This window comes from Saccopteryx bilineata, chromosome 10, assembly GCF_036850765.1.
Source record: "Saccopteryx bilineata isolate mSacBil1 chromosome 10, mSacBil1_pri_phased_curated, whole genome shotgun sequence".
In the NCBI taxonomy this organism is placed as follows: Eukaryota; Metazoa; Chordata; class Mammalia; order Chiroptera; family Emballonuridae; genus Saccopteryx; species Saccopteryx bilineata.
The window spans coordinates 40,150,289-40,171,799 of NC_089499.1; the positions used below are offsets into that span (position 1 = coordinate 40,150,289).

The 21,511-nt window shown below is 39.7% G+C and overlaps 1 protein-coding gene across 2 annotated transcripts in view; it reads right to left on the bottom strand.

The window, feature by feature from the left end:
• The window catches only part of STAG1 (STAG1 cohesin complex component), a 468,912-nt gene that overhangs the window by 195,918 nt on the left and 251,483 nt on the right, over nt 1–21,511 (bottom strand). For both annotated transcript variants that reach the window (XM_066244489.1, XM_066244487.1), the window contains one exon: nt 18,241–18,445. In XM_066244489.1, the coding sequence (XP_066100586.1) occupies nt 18,241–18,445 (205 nt within the window). The remainder of the gene's footprint in view (nt 1–18,240; nt 18,446–21,511) is intronic.

Here is a 21,511-nt window from a genome sequence, read left to right on the forward strand (position 1 = left end):
AGATGGGTGCCTCTCCTGTGTGCCCTGGCCAGGAATCGAACCCAGGACTTCTGCACGCCAGGCCGATGCTCTACCACTGAGCCAACCGGCCAGGGCTTAATTTGTAATTTTAAATCACATCAATGTATTACTTCTTATACTACACCATCATTAATTTTTTTATTTTATTTATTTATTTATTTTATTTATTTATTTTTTTTTACAGGGACAGAGAGAGAGTCAGATAGAGGGATAGATAGGGACAGACAGCAGACAGGAACGGAGAGAGATGAGAAGCATCGATCATCAGTTTTTCGTTGCAATACCGTAGTTGTTCATTGATTGCTTTCTCATATGTGCCATGATCGCGGGCCTTCAGCAGACTGAGTAACCCCCCGCTCGAGCCAGTGACCTTGGGTCCATGCTAGTGAGCTTTTTGCTCAAGCCAGATGAGCCCGCGCTCAAGCTGGCAACCCTGGGGTCTCAAACCTGGGTCCTTCCGCATCCCAGTCTGACGCTTTATCCTCTGCGCCACTGCCTGGTCTGGCCACCATCATTAATTTTTAATAGAAATAATAATACTATAGAATTAATTTTCACTTTATTGACTCAGGAATAAATGAACAGAGAAAAGATAAAAATGTCTAAAGAGTATCTCCTGAATTAATTAGCTTTCTAAGATCCACAACAGGCCTGACCAGGCGGTGGCACAGGGGATAGAGAGTCGGATTGGGAAGCTGAGGACCAGGTTCGAGACCCTGAGGTTGCCAGTTTGAGCACGGGCTCATCTGGTTTGAGCAAAAAGCTCACCAGCTTGAACCCAAGGTCTCTGGCTTGAGCAAGCAAGGGGTTACTTGGTCTACTGAAGGCCCACAGTCAAGGCACATATGAGAAAGCAATCAATGAACAACTAAGGTGTCGCAACAAAAAACTGATGATCGATGCCTCTCATCTCTCTCCGTTCCTGTCTATCTGTCCCTCTCTCTGACTCACTCTCTGTCTCTGTAAAAACAAAAAGATCCACAACAATGCTGGTCAACCTGGTCCCTTACCGCCCACTAGTGGGCATTCCGGCTTTCATGGTGAGTGGTAGCGGAGCAACCAAAGTATAAATAAAAAGATAGATTTAACTATAGTAAGTTGTTTTATAAAGATTTATTCTGCCAAACAGCAAAAATTCGACATAAAGTACTTGGTAAGTAATTATTATTATATGCTGTAACTCTGCTTTATAAATTTTATAAAGTAAAGTTACTTCCCTACTTTATAAATCACCATTACTGTGGAACCGGTGGGTGGTTAGAAAATTTTACTACTAACAGATACAAAAGTGGGCAGTAGGTATAAAAAGGTTGACTACCCCTGATCCACAAGGCCTGTGCGCTTTTCAAAAACCAAGCCAAGACACTGTGTTCAAGAAGGAAGAAGTAGCTATGTCTTTCAAGAGAGAAAATAATAACTGAGAGTTGCCCAATGACTGAATAATAAGAAGGTAATCACCTCAACAAAAGCAGAAACACTGACATGGTAGAGATAGAAATCTGATTAGTTTATTCAAAGAGAGTAAAAGGAGAGTGAATAGATACAGTGAACAGAAATAATTCTTCGAGATTGGCTGTTAAAAAAATGAGAGAGGCCCTGGCTGGTTGGCTCAGTGGTAGAGCGTCGGCCTGGCGTGCAGGAGTCCCAGGTTTGATTCCCGACCAGGGCACACAAGAGAAGCACCCATCTGCTTCTCCACCCCTCCCCCTCTCCTTCCTCTCTCTCTCTTCCCCTCCCGCAACCAAGGCTCCATTGGAGCAAGGTTGGCCCGGGTGCTGAGGATGGCTCTGTGGCCCTTGCCTCAGGCACTAGAATGGCTCTGGTTGCAGCAGAGCAATGCCCCAGATGGGCAGAGCATTGCCCCCGGTGGGCGTGCCGGGTGGATCTCGGTCGGGCGCATGAGGGAGTCTGTCTGACTGCCTCCCCGTTTCCAACTTCAGAAAAATATAAAAAAAAAAAAAAGAGAGAGAGAGAAATGAAATTGTAGCTAGAAGGATATGAGGAAATAAAGGAGGATGTAATGGTCAGTCTTATGTGTCAATTTGGCTAGGTGACAGTATTTAATCAAACACTAATCTAGGTGTTACTGTGAACATACCTGGTAGCTATGGTTAACATTCAGTTGATTTTAAACAAAGGAGATTACTTTCAATAATGCAGTGGACCTCATCCAATCAGTTGAATGTTTTAAGAGCAAAACTGTTTTCTTGGAAAAGCAGTATCTGCCTCAAAACTACACAATTCCTGCCTAAGTTTCTACCCTGCTGGCCTGCTCTATAAATTTGCCAGCTCCCATATCACACAAGCCAATTTATTGAAAATCAATCTGCTTCTCGGCAAATATATGTGTGTGTGAGTGTGCATGTGTGTATAAGTAAGTATATGTCCTATTGGTTCTGTGTTGATAGAGAGTTCTGACTGATACAGAGTGTTTCTAAAAGATAATAGCTGTTAGAGTAAATTAGTATAATGGTAAAAATTATCTAATAAAAGGGAGAAACTAAAATTGGGAGAGAGAAAAAACAATTTGGAAAGCAAAGTTCTTGAAGCAGTGAACAGGGATTAAATCCCACTGCACAAGGGTATGGACTGACTTTAGATAGAATATACTATATTAAGAGATATGGATATATGGATACAGCTTCACCTAGATAAAAGATTTAATTCCTAATCTCTTCTGTCTCTACTCTAGCAAGCAAAATAATCAGCTAGGTGCGACAAGAGAACAGGAGAGTATAGGTTTAAGAAGGTATGAAGGCCCTGGCTGGTTGGCTCAGTGGTAGAGCATCGGCCTGGCATGTGGGAGTCCTGGGTTCAATTCCCGGCCAGGACACATAGGAGAAGCGCCCATCTGCTTCTCCACCCCTGCCCCTCTCCTTCCTCTCTGTCTCTCTCTTCCCCTCCAGCAGCCAAGGCTCCATTGGAGCAAGGTTGGCCCGGGCGCTGAGGATGGCTCTGTGGCCTCTGCCTCAGGAGCTAGAATGGTTCTGGTTACGGCAGATGCCCCAGATGGGCAGACCATCACCCCCTGGTGGGCATGCCGGGTGGATCCCGGTCAGGCGCATGCGGGAGTCTGTCTGCCTCCCCGTTTCCAGCTTCAGAAAAATACAAAAAGGAAAAAAAAAAAAAGAAGGTATGAAATAGAGCCTGGCAGATAGGTTCAGTGAGTAGAGCGTCAGCTCAGTGTATAAAGTCTCAGGTTTGATTCCTGGTCAGCGTACACAGGAGAGGCGCCCATCTGCTTCTCCACCCCTCCTCCTTCTCTCTTTCTCTCTCTCTCTTCCCCTCCAACAGTCATGGCTTGGTCTGAGCAAACTGGCCCCAGGCTCTGAGGATGGCTACATGACCATGCCTCAGGTGATTAAATAGCTCGTTTGCTGAGCAACAGAGCAGCAGTGCCAGATGGGCAGAGCATCCCCCCACCCCACCCCAGGTAGGGGGCTTGCCAGGTAGATCCCAGTCAGGGCACATGTGAGAGTCTGTCTCTACCTCCTCGACTCTCTTAATAATAATAAAAAAAGGTATGAAATAATCTTATAAGAAAGTGGGCATGTCCATGGTGTACAACAGTGATAGGATTCCTAGGCAGCATTAAAGGTCCATTATGAGAAAAGTGTAAAGTGCAGCCATTATGATTATGTGTTTTTTTTGGCAGCCACTTTCAACTGCTCTGGTGCAGGTATGAAGCAGGTGGTAATACAAAATTTGGCTAGGAGGTATGATGGACAGAGTCAAAAATGTTAAGGGTATAAAGAAGACATAATTAGAACAAATCTGGATGACAGAACCTGAGCTGAGAAAGTGAAACATAAAGGGTATAAAGAAAACTAAAAATATAGCATCAAAGGATTTAAAGTCCTAACAGAAGAAATAATATACTGGAGTTGGGAAGATAGAAGTAAAACACTTTTACAAAAGAAACTGGTGGTTATCAGCCGATGGGATGGTTTAAATTGAGAATGTAGATATTGACATTTTTAATATCTAATAATCTGCATGTAGGTTCTTCTAAACATAAAAATGAAAACTAAAAACAAAAGGCTTAAAACAAACTCCATTTTCCAAATGATGAAGATATAACCAATCCCTGTGTGTCTTAAAAACCCAACTATCATGGCAAGGAAAAAAAAATTTCATCATCAGTAAATCCAAAAAATGCCTGCAATGCCAAATGATAATATATTAATTTATGAATAGGGAAAGCAGAATGACCAGAGAGGACACACATCAAACCAAACTGTTGAAAAGTATGACAATTCATTAATATATATCAGCTTAATTTTTATCATATTTTGTTTAGTTCCTCACTTATATTGTGCTTTATCTAACTCTTATTTTAGAAAGCACTGTTATGTGCTTAGGATTCAAAATTTTTTAGGGTATTCTAAGTGTTGTCAAGAGGACTAGCTTTTACTCATCACTATGAAGAGTCCTATTATTTTATAATCATATAATGAGTTCTTGGAATATTCTCTCTAAAAGTATGGATGACTAGCTTGACCAGGTGATGGCACACTGGATAGAGCATCAACCTGGCATACTGAGGACCAGGTTCGAAACCCAGAGGTCTCCGGTATTAGCACAGGCTCACCAGCTAGAGCATGATGAGGCCACCAGCTTGAGCAATGGATCATAAACATGATCCCATGGTTACTGGCTCAGCTGAAGTCCCCCAGTCAAGGCAGATATGAAAAAGCAGTCAATGAACAACTAAAGTGCCACAACTACAAGCTGATGCTTTTCATCTCACTCCCTTCCTATCTGTCTCTAACTCTCTTAGAGTTAATAAAAGGATAAATGATGTATTTCAACAAAATGTTATTAAAATTTCATAACCTGAAAAAATGACAACTATTTGTAAAAAAATCTATTTTTCTCTGTAGAACCCAAATCATTAAGGGATTAGAAATATAATTAGGTCTAAAAATAGGACAGTCCTCCCTGGGTATCTATGGAGGACTGGTTCCAGGAGACATACACACACACACACACACACACCCTCTCTCTCTCTGACAATCACTTTTAGTGTCTCACTCTCAACAATAACTACAGATCCAAGAAACAATTAATGAAAGTTTCTAACATGAGTCTGATCAGGCAGTGGTACAGTGGATACAGCATAGGAATGAGACAAGGAGGATCCAGGTTCGAAACCCTGAGGTTACAGCTTGAGTGAGGGCTCACCAGCTTGAGCAAGGGGTTGCTGGCTTGAATATGGGATCATTAACACGATCTCATTCATGGTCACTGGCTTGAGCCAAAAGGTCACTGGCTTAAGCAAGGGGTCACTTGTTCTGCTGTAGCCCCCTGGTCAAGGCACATATGAGAAAGCAATCATGGAAAAATTAAGGTGCCACAACGAAGAATTAATGTTTCTCATCTCTCTCCCTTCCTGTCTGTCTGTCCCTCTCTCTGACTCTCTCCGTCTCTGTCAAAAAAAAAAAAAAGTTTCCAACATGAAAGAGTGATAAAAATGGAGAACCAGAAGAGAAGAGGTCAGAGTAGGGAGCAGAAAAAAACTTCAGAGTAACAACATTGTCAACGAGATAAAAAATTAAATCCTTGGAACAATACTTTTTAAAAAGGCCTGGAGAATAAAAAAGAACAAGAAAACTTGAAATAATGGTCAATATTAAGTTCAATAAAATTAAAAAAATACAAAGAAAGTGAACAAAAAATAAAGAAATGAAAGATGTAAGTGAAATAATAAGAAACTCATGATTGATTCAAAAGACTAACAACCAAGCAATAGGCATTCATCAAAGAGTGCCCAGGCCCTGGCCGGTTGGCTAAGCGGTAGAGCGTCGGCCTGGCGTGCGGGGGACCCGGGTTTGATTTCTGGCCAGGGCACACAGGAGAAGCGCCTATTTGCTTCTCCACCCCCGCCCCCCCCTCCTTCCTCTCTGTCTCTCTCTTCCCCTCCCGCAGCCAAGGCTCCATTGGAGCGGGAATGGCCCGGGCGCTGGGGATGGTTCCTTGGCCTCTGCCCCAGGCGCTAGAGTGGCTCTGGTCGCAGCAGAGCGACGCCCCGGAGGGGCAGAGCATCGCCCCTGGTGAGCGTGCTGGGTGGATCCCGGTTGGGCGCATGCGGGAATCTGTCTGACTGTCTCTTCCCATTTCCAGCTTCAGAAAAAAAAAAAAAAAAAAGAGTGCCCAGCATAATGAATGGGAAAAATATATACACACATCAGGGTGCATCACTGTATTTCAGAATTCCAGGAACAAAAAGAGAAGTCAAAAACTTCTAAAGAAAAGAAACAGGATCAGACTCAGAAGCTGAAACAGCACTGGATTTCTCAATAACACTGAGAGTTAGAGCCTGACCAGGTGGTGGGTGGCACAGTAAATAAAGTGTCGACCTGGGATACTGAGGACCCATGTTTGAAAACATTGAGGTCGCTAGCTTGAGTGTGGGACCATACATAACCCCATGGTCATGGGCTTGAGCCCAAAGGTTGCTGGCTTGAGCAAAGGGTCATTGGCTTGGCTGGAGCCCCCCCCCCCCCCCCCCCCCCCCCCCCCCCCGGCAAGGAACATATGGAAAACCAATCAATGGACAACTAAGGTGCCGCAACAAAGAATTGATGCTTCTTATCTCTCTCCCTCTGTCTGTCTGACGCCTCTCTCAAAAACAAGAAGCCCTCCCACCAAGCTAGAAGAATACTGAAGAAAATATTCAATAATTAATTCTATATTGGGTCAGACAACTAAAACATGAGGATACAGTACATTTTAGGTATGTAAAGTCTCAAATATAGCCTGGTCAGGTGATGGCACAGTGGATGGAGCATCGGACTGGGATGTAGAGGACCCAGGTTCGAAACCCCAAGGTTGCCAGCTTGAGCACGGGCTCATCTGGTACCCTTTCTCTCAAAAAGCTGTTAAAAAAATGCTACCTAAAAAGGAGGAAATAAATGCAAGCAAGCAAAAGATGACATGAAATACAATAAAAGACCAAGAATCCAAACAAATGCAAAAAAATTACTAATTTAAAGGACATTCAGATTTTAGAAAATGAGGCAGCCATACTAAAGATGATTATAAATGTTAAAAGCATAGAAAACACACATCACAAAATTGATTATAAGTCCTACTATTTGCTTGAAAACTAAAACAAAATATCCTCACAAACGTGCATGTAAAAAAAACCATAAAACCCACATGTTACGGTGATTATGAGGTCGTATGATTATGGCTAATTTTAATTTTTGCATTTTTCTCCATTTCTGAATTCTCTAAAATTTCTTTATAAGAATTGGCTCTCAAAAGAAAGCTAATCTTGGCCCAGGCCGGATGGCTCAGCAGTAGAGCGGCGGTCTGGCGTGTGGAACTCCAGGGTCCGATTTCCAGCAAGGGCTCACAGGAGAAGCACCCATATGCTTCTCTACCCTTCCCCCTTTCCTCTCCCTATCTCTCTCTTCCCCTCCCAAAGCCAAGCCTACATTGGAGCCAAGTTGGCCCAGCCACTGAGGATGGCTCCATGGCCTCTGCCTCAGGCGCTAGAATGGCTCCAGCTGCAATGAAACAACGGCCTAGATGGACAGAGCATTGCCCCCTGGTGTGCATGCTGGGTGGTCCCGGTTGGGGACATGCAGAAGTCTGTCTCTCTGCCTCCCCGCTTCTCACTTCAGGGGGAAAAAAAAGAAACCTAATCTCCATACCTGATGACAGAAAGTAAATGAGATAAATTGTTGGGCAGATAAAATATATTATGCTCACTTTGTTAAACATGGTGGTGCCAACATGGAAGCCGTCTCCCAGGTGATGGTATTAGTTGCCCTTCTTGCTTAGGATGGGCATGATTATATTAATGTGTGTTGGGGGCGGGCTGTGGGCAGGATCCTTGTAGCCCGGGGCTTGGTTTTGGGACTAAGCCTTTCCCACCCTTTTTGATTTGGGGTGGTGCACTCTCATGAGGAATCCCATTATGCCTCAGATAAGTGACTTTGTATTAAAGACTTCCTTATTTGTATATTGGATTAAAGGTTTTGATTTCTACACTATAAAATGGGGGCAGAACAGGAGCTTACTCTCTCAGTTTCTGAGATTAGCATTAGAGGAGAGAGCAGAGAGAGGAGAGCAAAAAAAGGCCACGTGGAGGAACCCAGGAAAAGCAGCCAAGATGGTGGAGTGCTGGGGGAGAAGCCAGTTTGTGCAGAGAGAAGGAAGAAAATGGGGAACAGAAGTGAATAAGGCTGGTGAGGTAGAAACCTTTGATCCTAGGAAAACTCGGATAAATTAGTGGCTTTGGGAACCCTGAATGGAAAAGGAAGTGTTATCCCACTGTGTGTATTTCTTGCCTGCTAGGTGCAAGCTAGGATTAAAGGTAATGAATGGCCCACCAGTTCTTGGCTCCATTGTTTCATTATCGACTGTCCGAATCAAATGAGAACCTGCATTGGTCAGACAGCTGTGATGGTGGCCATGGCTACTGGCTTCACATAAATCTAAGAAAATAATAATTCTTTACTTTAAAAATTAAAATTTTACTCTAGATACCTATATTTACAGATTTGAAAGAGTAACTGCATTTTTAAAGTTTACTGTATGTTAGCCTGACCAGGTGGTGGTGCAGTGGAGTGGATAGAGCAGGGGTTGGGAACCTATGGCTTGTGAGCCAGATGTGGCTCTTTTGATGGCTGCTTCTGGCTTGCAGACAAATCTTTAATTAAAAAAATAATGTTAAAAATATAAAACATGCCCTGGCTGGTTGGCTCAGTGGTAGAGCGTCGGCCTGGCGTGCAGAAGTCCCGGGTTCAATTCACGGCCAGGGCACACAGGAGAAGTGCCCATCTGCTTCTCCACCCTCCCCCTCTCCTTCCTCTCTGTCTATCTCTTCCCACCCCCCCACCCCCACTCCCCACCCCACCCCCCCGCAGCGAGGCTCCAGTGGAGCAAAGATGGCCTGGGCGCTGGGGATGGCTCCTTGGCCTCTGCCCCAGGCACTAGAGTGGCTCTGGTCATGACAGAGCGATGCCCCGGAGGGGCAGCGCATTGCCCCCTGGTGGGCGGGCCGGGTGGATCCCGGTCAGGTGCATGCAGGAGTCTGTCTGACTGTCTCTCCCCGTTTCCAGCTTCAGAAAAATACAAAAAAAAAAAAATATATATATATATATATATATATATATATATATATATATATATATATATATAAAAAACATTCTCATGTATTACAATCCATTCATTTCCTATCGTTCATGTTCATGGTAGCGGGTGGCTAAAGTCAATCACAGCTGTCCTCCAAGACAACACCAATTTTTTTTTTTTTTTACAGAGACAGAGAGAGAGTCAGAGAGAAGGACAAATAGGGACAGACAGGGACAGAGATGAGAAGCATCAATTATCAGTTTTTCATTGTGACACCTTAGTTGTTCATTGATTGCTTTCTCTTATGTGCCTTGATCGTGGGCCTTCAGCAGAACGAGTAACCCCTTGCTCAAGCCAGTGACCTTGGGTCCAAGCTGGTGAGCTTTGCTCAAACCAGATGAGCCTGTGCTCAAGCTGGCGACCTTGGGGTCTTGAACCTGGGTCCTCCGCATCACAGTCCGACGCTCTATCCACTGCGCCACCACCTGGTCAGGCACAACACCAAATTTTTATTGGATAATGCGTAATGTACACAGGTCGTTGTATGGCTCTCATGGAATTATTTTAAAATATGTGGCGTTTATGGTTTTCTCAGCCAAAAAGGTTCCCGACCCCTGGGATAGAGCATTGGACTGGCACGCAGAGGACCTAGGTTTTGAAACTCTGAGGTTGCTGGCTTGAATGGGCTCACCTGGCTTGAGGAAGGGGTCTCTGGCTTGAGTGCAAGATCATGCATGTGACCCTAAAGGTCTCTGGCTTGAAGCCCAAGGTCGTTGGCTTGAGCAAGGGGCCACTGGCTCTACTATAGCCTGTGGGAGACAGGCTGTAAGGTGACAAAGTCCTTATAGCCTAGGGCAGGGGTCCCCAAACTTTTTACACAGGGGGCCAGTTCACTGTCCCTCAGACCGTTGGAGGGCCGGACTATAAAAAAAAATTATGAACAAATCCCTATGCACACTGCACATATCTTATTTTAAAGTAAAAAAACAAAACGGGAACAAATACAATATTTAAAATAAAGAACAAGTAAATTTAAATCAACAAACTGACCAGTATTTCAATGGGAACTATGCTCCTCTCACTGACCACCAATGAAAGAGGTGCCCCTTCCGGAAGTGGGGCGGGGGCCGAATAAATGGCCTCAGGGGGCCGCATGCGGCTGGCCGTAGTTTGGGGACCCCTGGCCTAGGGCTTAGTTGAAGACTAAGCTCTTCCTCACCCTTTCAAGACTAAGATCTTTTCAACACCCCTCTAATACTAAGATCTTCTCAACACCCTTTTTCAAGACTAAGCTTTTCCCCACACCCTTGACTGTTTGCATGGTGGTGCACTCTCATGAGGATTTGTTTATGCCTCAGAAAAGTGGCTTTGTATCAGAGACTTCCTTATTTGCATATGGCTTAAAGGCTTTAATTCTCTACACTATATAATTAAAGCAAAGGGTGGGGGGTGAGGGTGGGGATTCATTTGCTCTGGCAAGTAAAAGGCAGTGCAGAGGCCTCCTGAGCCTACCCTATTTCACTTTAAGCTGGTTTTCTTAATTCTGCACCATTCTCACTCAGGACCTGGAATTATAGCCATGTTGGTTTGCGGCAATAGTCCTTCCCCCTCCCCACCACCACCTTGCCAAAGCATATATGAGAAAGCAATCAATGAACAATGAAGGTGCCACAATGAAGAATTGATGTTTCTCATCTATTTCTGTCTCTGTCCAAAAAAAAAAAAAAGTTTACTGTATTTTATGGGTATAGTTTTATGATATACTGTAATTAGCAAATTTGGCCTATTATTGGCACTAGTCTCAAGAGAACAGTACAAGTCTATTATATACAAACCCCAGCAAACTGAAAAAGTGTTTTATCTATAGGAGGGGTGAGAAAAACAAAGGTGATAAAATAAAACAACATGTATAGTGCAAGGACAAAGCAATTAAGAAGCAAGACTCTAGAAAAAACTTTGAAAAATATATTTTGTGGTGGTAATTAGAAATAAAATTGATATATAATTAAAAATTCAATACAATTCTCTAATATGAAGGAGCTTTATATGAACATTACATTCCTGGAAAACTGTTCAATAACACTGATGTAAATAGTTTTTGAGATTCATATAAAAATAAATTCTCAGCTGAAGAAAACATAAGAAATATAAAATACACAAAAAGAAAATAGTGTATTATTTTTACTCTATGGTTTACTCTTTGATAATTCAGAGTGACCTAAATTTTTCAGGGATAACCATATATTCTGGATAATCAGAAATATTATATCTGATTAAGAGTTATAAAAGTCTTACTAAATTTAATAACTACAATTTGGGAATCGAAAGTCAAAAAATACGTAAATCGAAAATTTATGGTGTCAATTTTCTTAATAGCAGTTTTTGATAGAACTAATTCATTTACTTGTTTATTTCTAATTTCCCATTTGCAATTTTTTATTATAAAAATAGTGTAGGTGTTTAATAAGTTCTGAGTAAAAATATGAACAGAAATACTGCAAACATGATTAGCTCTTTATGTCTTTACAGAATAATACCAGTAACTTACTAAATGTCAGGCTTGGGTCCAAGTACTCCTAATTTCTTTTAATGAGGCAGCTATCATTATCCTCCCCACTTTGCATATAATGAAAATGAAGCTACCAGATAAGGACTTGTCCAAGTTACTCAACTAATAGTAGGCAGAAAGGGATATGAATCCAGATGGTTTGGCACAGAACCCATTCAATGAACCACTGTATTACATGGTTTCAGTAACTAAAAGCCAAAGCAGGGAAAAACGTCAATTTACTAAGGCAGAATGATTTTCAGTTCATGATTAGAGAATAAATCATATTTTTCCTCAGAATTCCAGATGTTGATTTGGTAAAGAATGTTAATCAATAATAAATTTCATGTCAACATAAAAGCAAACATATGTCAACATAGTCCTCTGAAACAAAAATAATAAGGTATAAAGAAATGTTTATTTTCTCAAGAGTTAGAGAGTGACTACTGGTAAAGACTGGCCTCCTGGCATACTGAGGCCACTTGACTATCATAACAATCAATCACATTTTTTAATTTTTCCAAAATTCACTTTAGAAAAAATAGAATAGATGCACTCACCATGGTATTATTAATATATGTTTTGTGGTCTTAATCACGTTTTATTCAAATTAGCATTTTCACCTCAGAAGTGAGAGGCAGCCAATATTTATTTATAACATATAGCAAATTATATGTGATAAAATAGCAAAGTTAAAGCAATATTACTTATCTTGCAAATGACCATCTAACAAATTTGAAGTCAACAATTTGTGAAGTATTGGTATATATCTGAAAATGAAATGCCTAAAAATATAATTATAAATATAAAAAAAATGATTCTTTAAGTAGGATTTTCTTTATAATACCAAACAAAGTAGTAAAACAAACAAAATAATCCTGTCCATTTTTGACCTTGGAGAAAAAAAAAGATTATTTTCTTGGGCAAGTTTCATCATATTGGGGGAGGGAGTGCCCATTCTCAAACTATAAATCCAACTAAATAATAATAACATATTAACTATGTAAATTAAATCTACAAACTATGTTCTTATATGTCCAACTCAGCTATTTAGAACAGAAATAAGGGTACTTATTTCTGAAGCTGGTTAATAAAAACTGTACTGCAACATGAAGCTTCTTTATTAAGATGGGTCAAATAAACAGGAGAATCGTAATTAAAATTCCAATTGTGAAAATAGAAAAAACCCCAAATATTATATAAAATACAATTGCTAATAAACAGCTTCTATTTAATAATAAAGGAAATTCATAAAACAAAACAAAACAGAAAGGTAGAAAGCAGTTTACCTCCAATAAAAAAATAAGACTGCTTATCACTGTGGAGAGACCTTAAGAACTACAGGATAAAATGTTTTAATAAAAATGTGGTAAAAGTATACAATTAAGTGCAATGCATAAACACTGACAATAAGAATACATTATTTAATTGAAAGTATAAAAATGGGATATTTTGAAAACAGATTAAAAAGTACTACTAATAAGACCACTGTGATGACTTATAAAGCTCTGAAACTCATCACATCTGTATCCTACAAAATAACTAACCTGATTGTCTCTCTTCTCAGCTAAGATATAAGCAATGTCAAGGAGCATTTTATTCCAAAGCCGATAATCATATCTGGCCATAACTGCCTTGTAACTGTCCATGCACATAGTCTTTGAAGCAGAAGATTAAATGTTTCTGCCCATTTTATCTAGTCCCCAAGACTCGTCCTGCAAAGTGAATAAAAATGATTATCTTTTAAATCTACCCCTTGCACACATACCATAAAGAAACTCAAAAAACAAACAATGACATTAACAAAAATAAGGAAGAGGGCAAAGATGAGAACAGAAAAATCCTTTGAAAAGGTGGATAGTTATTACCCATTCTGGAATTTAAGTTCTCAGCAAGAAGATTTCTGTGCTTTGTTGAAGGGTAGGTGACTCCTATGTCCCTCATTTTATAAAAGTGAGCTTTAAAAGATGTGATGATCTTTAACGAAAACACACAAAAATTATAGTAATAAATTTGGAAATGACTTGCAAAACTGGCTTTAGCTTTTCAAAGTTCAGTATAAACAAAATGATATGGTTTTTTTTGATATTTGATTTAGAAAAATTATTTTTAGTTCTATTAGGCTAGCTAATTATAAAAAAAGTAGCACTAGATAAAACAAAATGGCATGTATCAAGCAGTTTTTTATTTTATTATTATTTTTAATAATATAAATTATTATATTATTTATTATTAATAATAATAATAAATAATAATAATTATTATTTTTCTGAAGCTGGAAATGGGGAGAGACAGTCAGACAGACTCCCGCATGCGCCTGACCGGGATCCACCCGGTACGCCCACCAGGGGCAACGCTCTGCCCACCAGGGGGCGATGCTCTGCCCCTCGGGGCGTCGCTCTGTCACGACCAGAGCCACTCCAGCGCCTGGGGCAGAGGCCAAGGAGCCATCCCCTGCGCCCAGGCCATCCTTGCTCCAATGGAGCCTTGGCTGTGGGAGGGGAAGAGAGAGACAGAGAGGAAGGAGGGTGGGAGGTGGAGAAGCAAATGGGCGCCTTTCCTATGTGCCCTGGCCGGGAATCGAACCCAGGTCCCCCGCACGCCAGGCCGACGCTCTACCGCTGAGCCAACCGGCCAGGGCTTCAAGCAGTTTTTTAAAAAGCTATTATGCGCCTGACCAGGTGGTGGCGCAGTGGACAGAGCATCAGACTGGGATGCAGAGGGTCCAGGTTCAAGACCCCGAGGTAACCTGCTTGAGTGCAGGCTCATCCGGTTTGAGCAAAAGCTCACCAGCTTGGACCCAAGGTCGCTGGCTTGAGCAAGGGGTTACTTGGTCTGCTGAAGGCCTGCGGTCAAGGCACATATGAGAAAGCAATCAATGAACTAAGGTGTTGCAATACGCAATGAAAAACTAATGATTAATGTTTCTCATCTCTCCATTCCTGTCTGTCTATCCCTCTCTCTGACTCTCTCTCTGTCTCTGAAAAAAAAAAAAAAAAAAAAAAGCTATTATGCCCTGGCTCAGCGGTACACCATCAGTTCAGTGTGTGGAAGTCCCAAGTTCGATTCCCGGTCAGGGCACACAGGAGCCGTGCTCATCTGCTTCTCCACCCTTCCCTCTCCTTCCTCTCTCTTTCCTCCCTTCCTGCAGCCAAGTCTCAATGGAAACAAAGTTGGCCTGGGAGCTAGGAATGGCTTCATGGCCTCCGCCTCAGGCACTAGAATAGAACGCCCCAGATGGGCAGAGCATCACTCCCTGGTGGGCATGCTGAGTGGATCCCAGTTGGGCGCATGTGAGAGTCTGTCTGAATGCCTCCCGCTTCTAACTTCAGAAAAATATCAAAAAAAAAAAAAAAAAAAGCTATTATGGTCACAGGTAAATTGTGGGAAGAGAAAGACAGAATGGCACTGGAAGGAAGAGGGAGCTACTCAACTCAAAGGGAACAGGAGGAAAGCCATAATTAAAATATATTTAAATATATTATGTGTAAAATTGATATGTATACATACAGTGTGCCCGTAAAGTCATGGTGCATTTTTGAACGGTCACAGGAAAGCAACAAAAGACAAAAGAAATGTGAAATCTGCACCAAATAAAAGGAAAACCCTCCCAGTTTCTGTAGGATGATGTGGCAGCATGTGCGCATGTGCAGATGATGACGTAACACCATGATACAGCGGAGCAACCCATGGCCATGCCAGTCGAGATGTGGACGGTACAGAGGCAAGTTCAGTGTGTTCTGTGGCTTGCTAAATTCAAATCCGTGACCAAAGTGCAACGTGAATATCAGTGCATTTATAACAAAGCGCCACCACATAGGAATAATATTACTCGGTGGGATAAGCAGTTGAAGGAAACTGGCAGTTTGGTGGAGAAACCCCGTCTGGTAGGCCATCAGTCAGTGATGAGTCTGTAGAGGCTATATGGGATTGCTACCTAAGGAGCCCTAAAAAATCTGTGCGTGAGCCCACATCGAACTGCACTGAATAGGTATGAAACTGGAAGAATGTTCCTCTTATTTGGTGCAGATTTCACATTTCTATCGTCTTTTTTTTGCTTTCCTGTGACTGGTCAAAAGCGCACCATTGACTTTACAGACACACACATACATATAAACACAAAGGGATATAGAGAAAAACAATACAAGAATAAAAGCCACTAAAAATATGCCAATAGAAAGAAGAAATGAAATGGACTATCAGAAAGTAGGTGAAACAAAGTAATACTTCATTTACATAGCAGTGAAGGACAAATGCAAATGAATTAAGGTGCATTTTACATGAAATGGAAACATTTAAAAAATAAAACATTCTACATATTGCTACAATATAGTATTTCTTCTCTTACAATCTTAAGTAAAGTATGTGGCATATATTTAACCTTTTATATAAAATATACACGGCTTTCTGGATTAAAGAGCTATAGCTTGCCCCTAGATAAGCCCTAGATTGTTCTCTTTCTTACTTGATAACTGCCGAAAATTTCTTTTATCCTCCCCTTTTGATATGAATTATCATTTCATAATTGTATCAGAAGCACAGAATCTCATGTAGCCCTCTTTCATTTGTTACTTCTCCTTTTCCCTTGGTTTAGGAAACCAGATAGTTTTCTTTTTTTTGACAACTTTGGCTATTCAGAAGCAAATGCTATTTTCTGTTTGTTTATTTCCAATCACTGAATTTACTATGCATGTGACAACCACCTAAATGGAAGTTACTATACAAAGATAGAAGGTGAAAAGTAAATAGACAAAATAAAGAAAATTTTAAAAGACAAAATGCAAAAAATACTAAAAGTCATTAAATTAGAAAGATAATACATCATATCAGATGTTTTTAAATAATAAATAAAATATATATAGTGACTTTTTAAAAAAAGATACAACTGGGTAAAGATCTCTTTTTGTTCCTAATAATGAGGAAGAAGATACTCTCGAAACAAAGAATAAACTGATGTTTGTACTATACAGAAAAATTTCAATAATAAATTGTGCTCTTTTTTTAGCTTCTCTGAAAAAGATGTATTTGGCCCTGACTGGTTGGCACAGTGGTAGAGCATCAGCCCGGCGTGTGGAAGTCTTGGATTCGATTCCCAGCCAGGGCACACAGGAGAAGTGCCCATCTGCTTCTCCACCCTTACCCCTCTCCTTTCTCTCTGTCTCTCTCTTCCCCTCACACAGCCAAGGCTCCACTGAAGCAAACTTGGCCTGGGTGCTGAGGATGGCTCCACTGCCTTTGCCTGAGGAACTGGAATGGAGCAATGGAGCAATGGCCCAAATGGACAGAGCATAACCCTCTAGTGGGCATGCCGGGTGGACCCCAATCGGGTGCATCTAAGAATCTGTCTCTCTGCCTCCCCATTTCTTACTTCAGAAAAATAAAAATAAAATAAAATAAAGAAAGAGATGGCCCTCAAAAAAAGAAAACTGTATTTCATGTTTGTTTTCCTACAGAAATGTAACTAAAAATAATAAACACTAATAAAATGTCATAACTACATGAAGGAAAAAAAATATGGGTGACCTACAACAGTTAAAGCAAAAAAATGACAATATTAAACCAGGAGTTTGCAATATGTCGTTACCAAGGTATCAGCAAGACACAGAAACCTGTTAAACTCTGGGGGTAAGGCTAGATGATTCTAATTCATGCTGAAGCTTGCAAACCAATGTTTTAATTATATTAGATAAATGAGAAATCTAAATGCAAGATGAACTGTAATTAATTAAAACTAGATCTGGCTTTTGTTATGGTAATGTGTGAGGTGAATATAAACAAAGTGACTGCTACTAAAAAGAATGTAATTAGGAGTATTTAAGTATTTGTGTACCTATAAACAGATACCGACATACTGTGTATCATAGATGAAAAAGAACAGTCAGTTTAGGTAAAAACAGTTAAAGTAGTTTAAAGTAGTTGAAGAAAAATTGACAATTGCTAAATTAACAAAATTACTTCTCAGAAAACTGAAAAGTTTTCTAGAGAATTCCAAGATAAAAGTAAAAACTGTAAACTGTCAGTTCTTCAGATTATCTAGAGTCTACATAAATGAACTGTTTTGATAGACATTACATTCAAATATGCTTAGGCTATTACAGCACTAGAAATATGAAGAATGCCAGCTAGGTAGCAATTAGCCATTGCAATTATGAAATTGCTTCCAATATATAACAAATAAATATTTACATATTTATGTAAATAACAATGAGCAACAACAAAGTAATGTATTTAAGAAGAAAAAAATGCTATGAATTTTAAATACAACTATTATTTGGGTTTATCAAAGAATATGGCCTTCTGGACTCCCTGATTATATAATAAGGATGTAGAAAAATAAACATTCAGAAAGAGATTTGTTAACATTTACCAGAAATTTTCATTCTCAAGGCTATCAAACACTAGTTATCAAAATAAGCATACATTTTACCTGCAGAGATAACAACCATTCAGATGAATTTAGTATTCAGGTGATATTTTTCAGGAGCACAGTAATTGATTTAAATTAATATTTAACTTGAAGTTTAACTACAAAGAACATATTTAACAAAAGAAAATGAAAATAAAATAAAATGTTGGTTACTCACCAGCAAGGGTGCTTGTATGCCTAAAAGCTCTGACCTGGGAGTCTGACAAACCAGTCAAAAGGGAGATTACTGTGTCCATCATATATTCATCATAAATTATGCTATACTGACACTGTCGAATCAGAACTCCGATAAATTCACAAAAGTTTGAACGAAATTTTTTCCACTGAGGTCCAGGCATGGTAAGGGGATAATCACCACTGTCCTATAAGGAATAAAAAGAACATATTAAACATGACATATAACAGTTTGATCAAAGGTTTTTTTTTCTTCATACCTACAAAGGAACCTTTTCTCAACGTACAATAGATGTGAACAAAATTGGAGATGACTTACAAAGGTACATTTTTTGTTTATTTTGATCTTCTACAACTAAATAATTCTTAATGTACTCAAAATAATTACATCAGTATTTAACTCATTATCCTAAGCCACTCATTTAAAATAATAGTTACATTCTGTGGCACTTGGGTCCTAGCTGAGGTGATTTGAAGTAGAAAACAAAAATTATTATAGAAGTTTAGATAGAAAGGATATTTGCTATTGAATTCATATCAAACTAATCATGATATCTGTGTTACACAGTATCTTTCAATTATTTTAAACAGAATTTTTAATAATTGAAAATTTCAAAATTATAAACATTTTAAGATGTCCAAAACTAAAAAAAGGAAGTTCAAAACTAACCTAACTCTTCATACTTGAAACTGCAACCTCAGTTTTTCCAATTTTACTATGAACTTTCTATAAATTATTTTATAAAGAGGATTTATTAACTTTTCAAAGAAAAGATCTAACCTAGACTCCTGGTATCATCAGATTGAGTGGGTCATCTTGTTTAAGATACAAAGCTGACCCATGAACCCAACCAATGAAAGGTTTCCCACTCTAGCCTAAAACATTTTGGTAGAGAAATGAAAATGCGCCGGTTCAAATCCCTAGCTTGCCTGGTCAAGGCACATATGAGAGTTGATGCTTCCTGCTCCTCCTCCTTCTCTCTCTCTCTCTCTCTATCTCCCCCCTCTCTCTAAAATGAATAAATAAATAAAAAAATTTAAAAAAAAATGAAAATGCACAAGGCAAAGAGAGAGATTCTGTGAACATGGTATCTGAATATTCAATTTGAGGTTGTTTGTCTTTTCTAGGGCAAACTGCTACTAAGAAAACTGGTTAATAAGTGAGGCCTTAAGCTCTGCTGGTACCCCTGGAAAAAGAACTAACTAGTGTCAAAGTTAGAGCAGCAGAAAAGATCCCAAAAAGAAGTAACAGAAAGCGGAGATTGGAAAGAGCTTGACAGTCAGATACCACCCCCCCAAATAAATGTTGGTGCTACAGGAATGTTTTGGGGTTTACTAAAGTTTAAAAAGACCAAAAAGGAACTGAAGGGACTGGTTGAATCTTCCTTGCCCTTAAGACTGGAAATGTGGGGACTGGAAATGTGGGGGTAGAGTGGAGACGGTAGTAGAGTGGGAAGATATCCCAGCAGGCTGCTTGCTGCTTCTATATCATGAAAGCACACTAGAGTAGAGCTTCTCTTGCTGTAAGATTCAACCAGTGTTCCACAATAACAAGACCTGTACTCCAAGAAGACTACAAAGAAAATAATCCATCTAAATATGCCCAAAAGCAAGCGAGAGGAAAGGAAGGCAGAAAAATCACATTAAAACCATAATTAAGTACATTTCAAAAGATTTGATGTAGCACAAAACAAAAATTTAAAAATCTCTAGGGAACTAATATATTTTCCTTCTTTTAAAAGAAGTTTAAAAAATTGAGCTTTGATTCACATATAACAAAATGATTTAATATCTGTATATACTGCAAAATGATCACTAGAATAAATCTGTCAACCTACCCAGTTACAAAATTTTCTGGTTTTCTTATAATGAGAACTTTTAAGAACTAGTTTTCACAACTTCCAAATATGCAATATAGTGTTATTAACTATAGTCACCATCCTGTATATTATAGCCCCTCTGATAACCAATAATCTGTTCTCTATATCTATGAGCTTGATGTTTTGTTTGTTTTGATTCACCATATATGTGAGGTCATACAGTATTTGTCTTTCTCTGTCAGATTTATTTCACTTAGCATAAGTTAAATATGCTAAGGTTCATACTAGGTGCAGCAAATAACAAGATTTCTTTCTTCTTTTATGGCTGGATAACATTCCACTGAGTGTGTGTGTGTGTATATGCATGCATACGCTTGTGTACATGTACACACATTTAAGCTGTCCATATATAGAGGAACATATATCTACAATATTTTATTGTTTTTAGTGAGAGAGAAAGAGAGAGGGACAGACAGACAAGTAGGGAGAAAGATAAGAAGCATCAACTTGACCTTGACCAGGGGTCCTCCAGCTGAATCAATGACCCCTTGCTCAAGCCAGTGACCCTGGGTTCAAGCCAGCAACCATGGGGTCATGGCTATAATTCCACACTCAAATCAGTGACCTCAAGGTTTCAAACCTGGGTCCTTAAGTGTCCCAAGTCAATGCTCTATCCACTGCACCACTCTCTGGTCAGGCTAAACTATTTTATTTCTTAATTAAACAATTCAGTTGATAAACTGAGAGAAAGAATTGTAACTTATAGTAGATAAGTTAGTAGCCTGGTAAATAATGTGTAAGAAACATCTGAGAAAAAAACCTGTAATTTGCTAGATGGTGTTCCTGGAAAAGCCTTTTAGAGTTGACAGACTAGGCTAGTTTCACTTCTTTGGCCCTTCCTCTTTCACTGATCTTTGAAATACTAGATGTTCAATAGTGATTTTGTAACCATAAAGGGACAAGTATAAAGATAATAAATGGTAAAGCAAAATATGGAAAAAGACTAGGTCTCTGCTCTGTTGAGGCAGAACCAACTATGTGCTGTTTACTCCTACATTTATTTTGCATGACACAATCCTGTGAAATCGAAATGTTGTTGGCCAGAAATACAACCTTCCTATTATGATAGAATTAAGAGAGTAGTGCAGAAATAAAATTATTCAGTAAATAATTTTGATACAACTAGCTGTTCATTAGAAAAACAAGAAATATATTATACCTGACACCAAAATAAATTCCTAACGAATCAAAACACTTTTAAAGTATTTTAAATACTCAGCCAAGCCCAGGCCGGTTGGCTCAGTGGTAGAGCATTGGCCTAGCATGCAGAAGTCCCGGGTTCAATTCCCGGCCAGGGCACACAGGAGAAGCGCCCATCTGCTTCTCCACCCCTTCCCCCTCTCCTTCCTCTCTGTCTCTCTCTTCCCCTCCCGC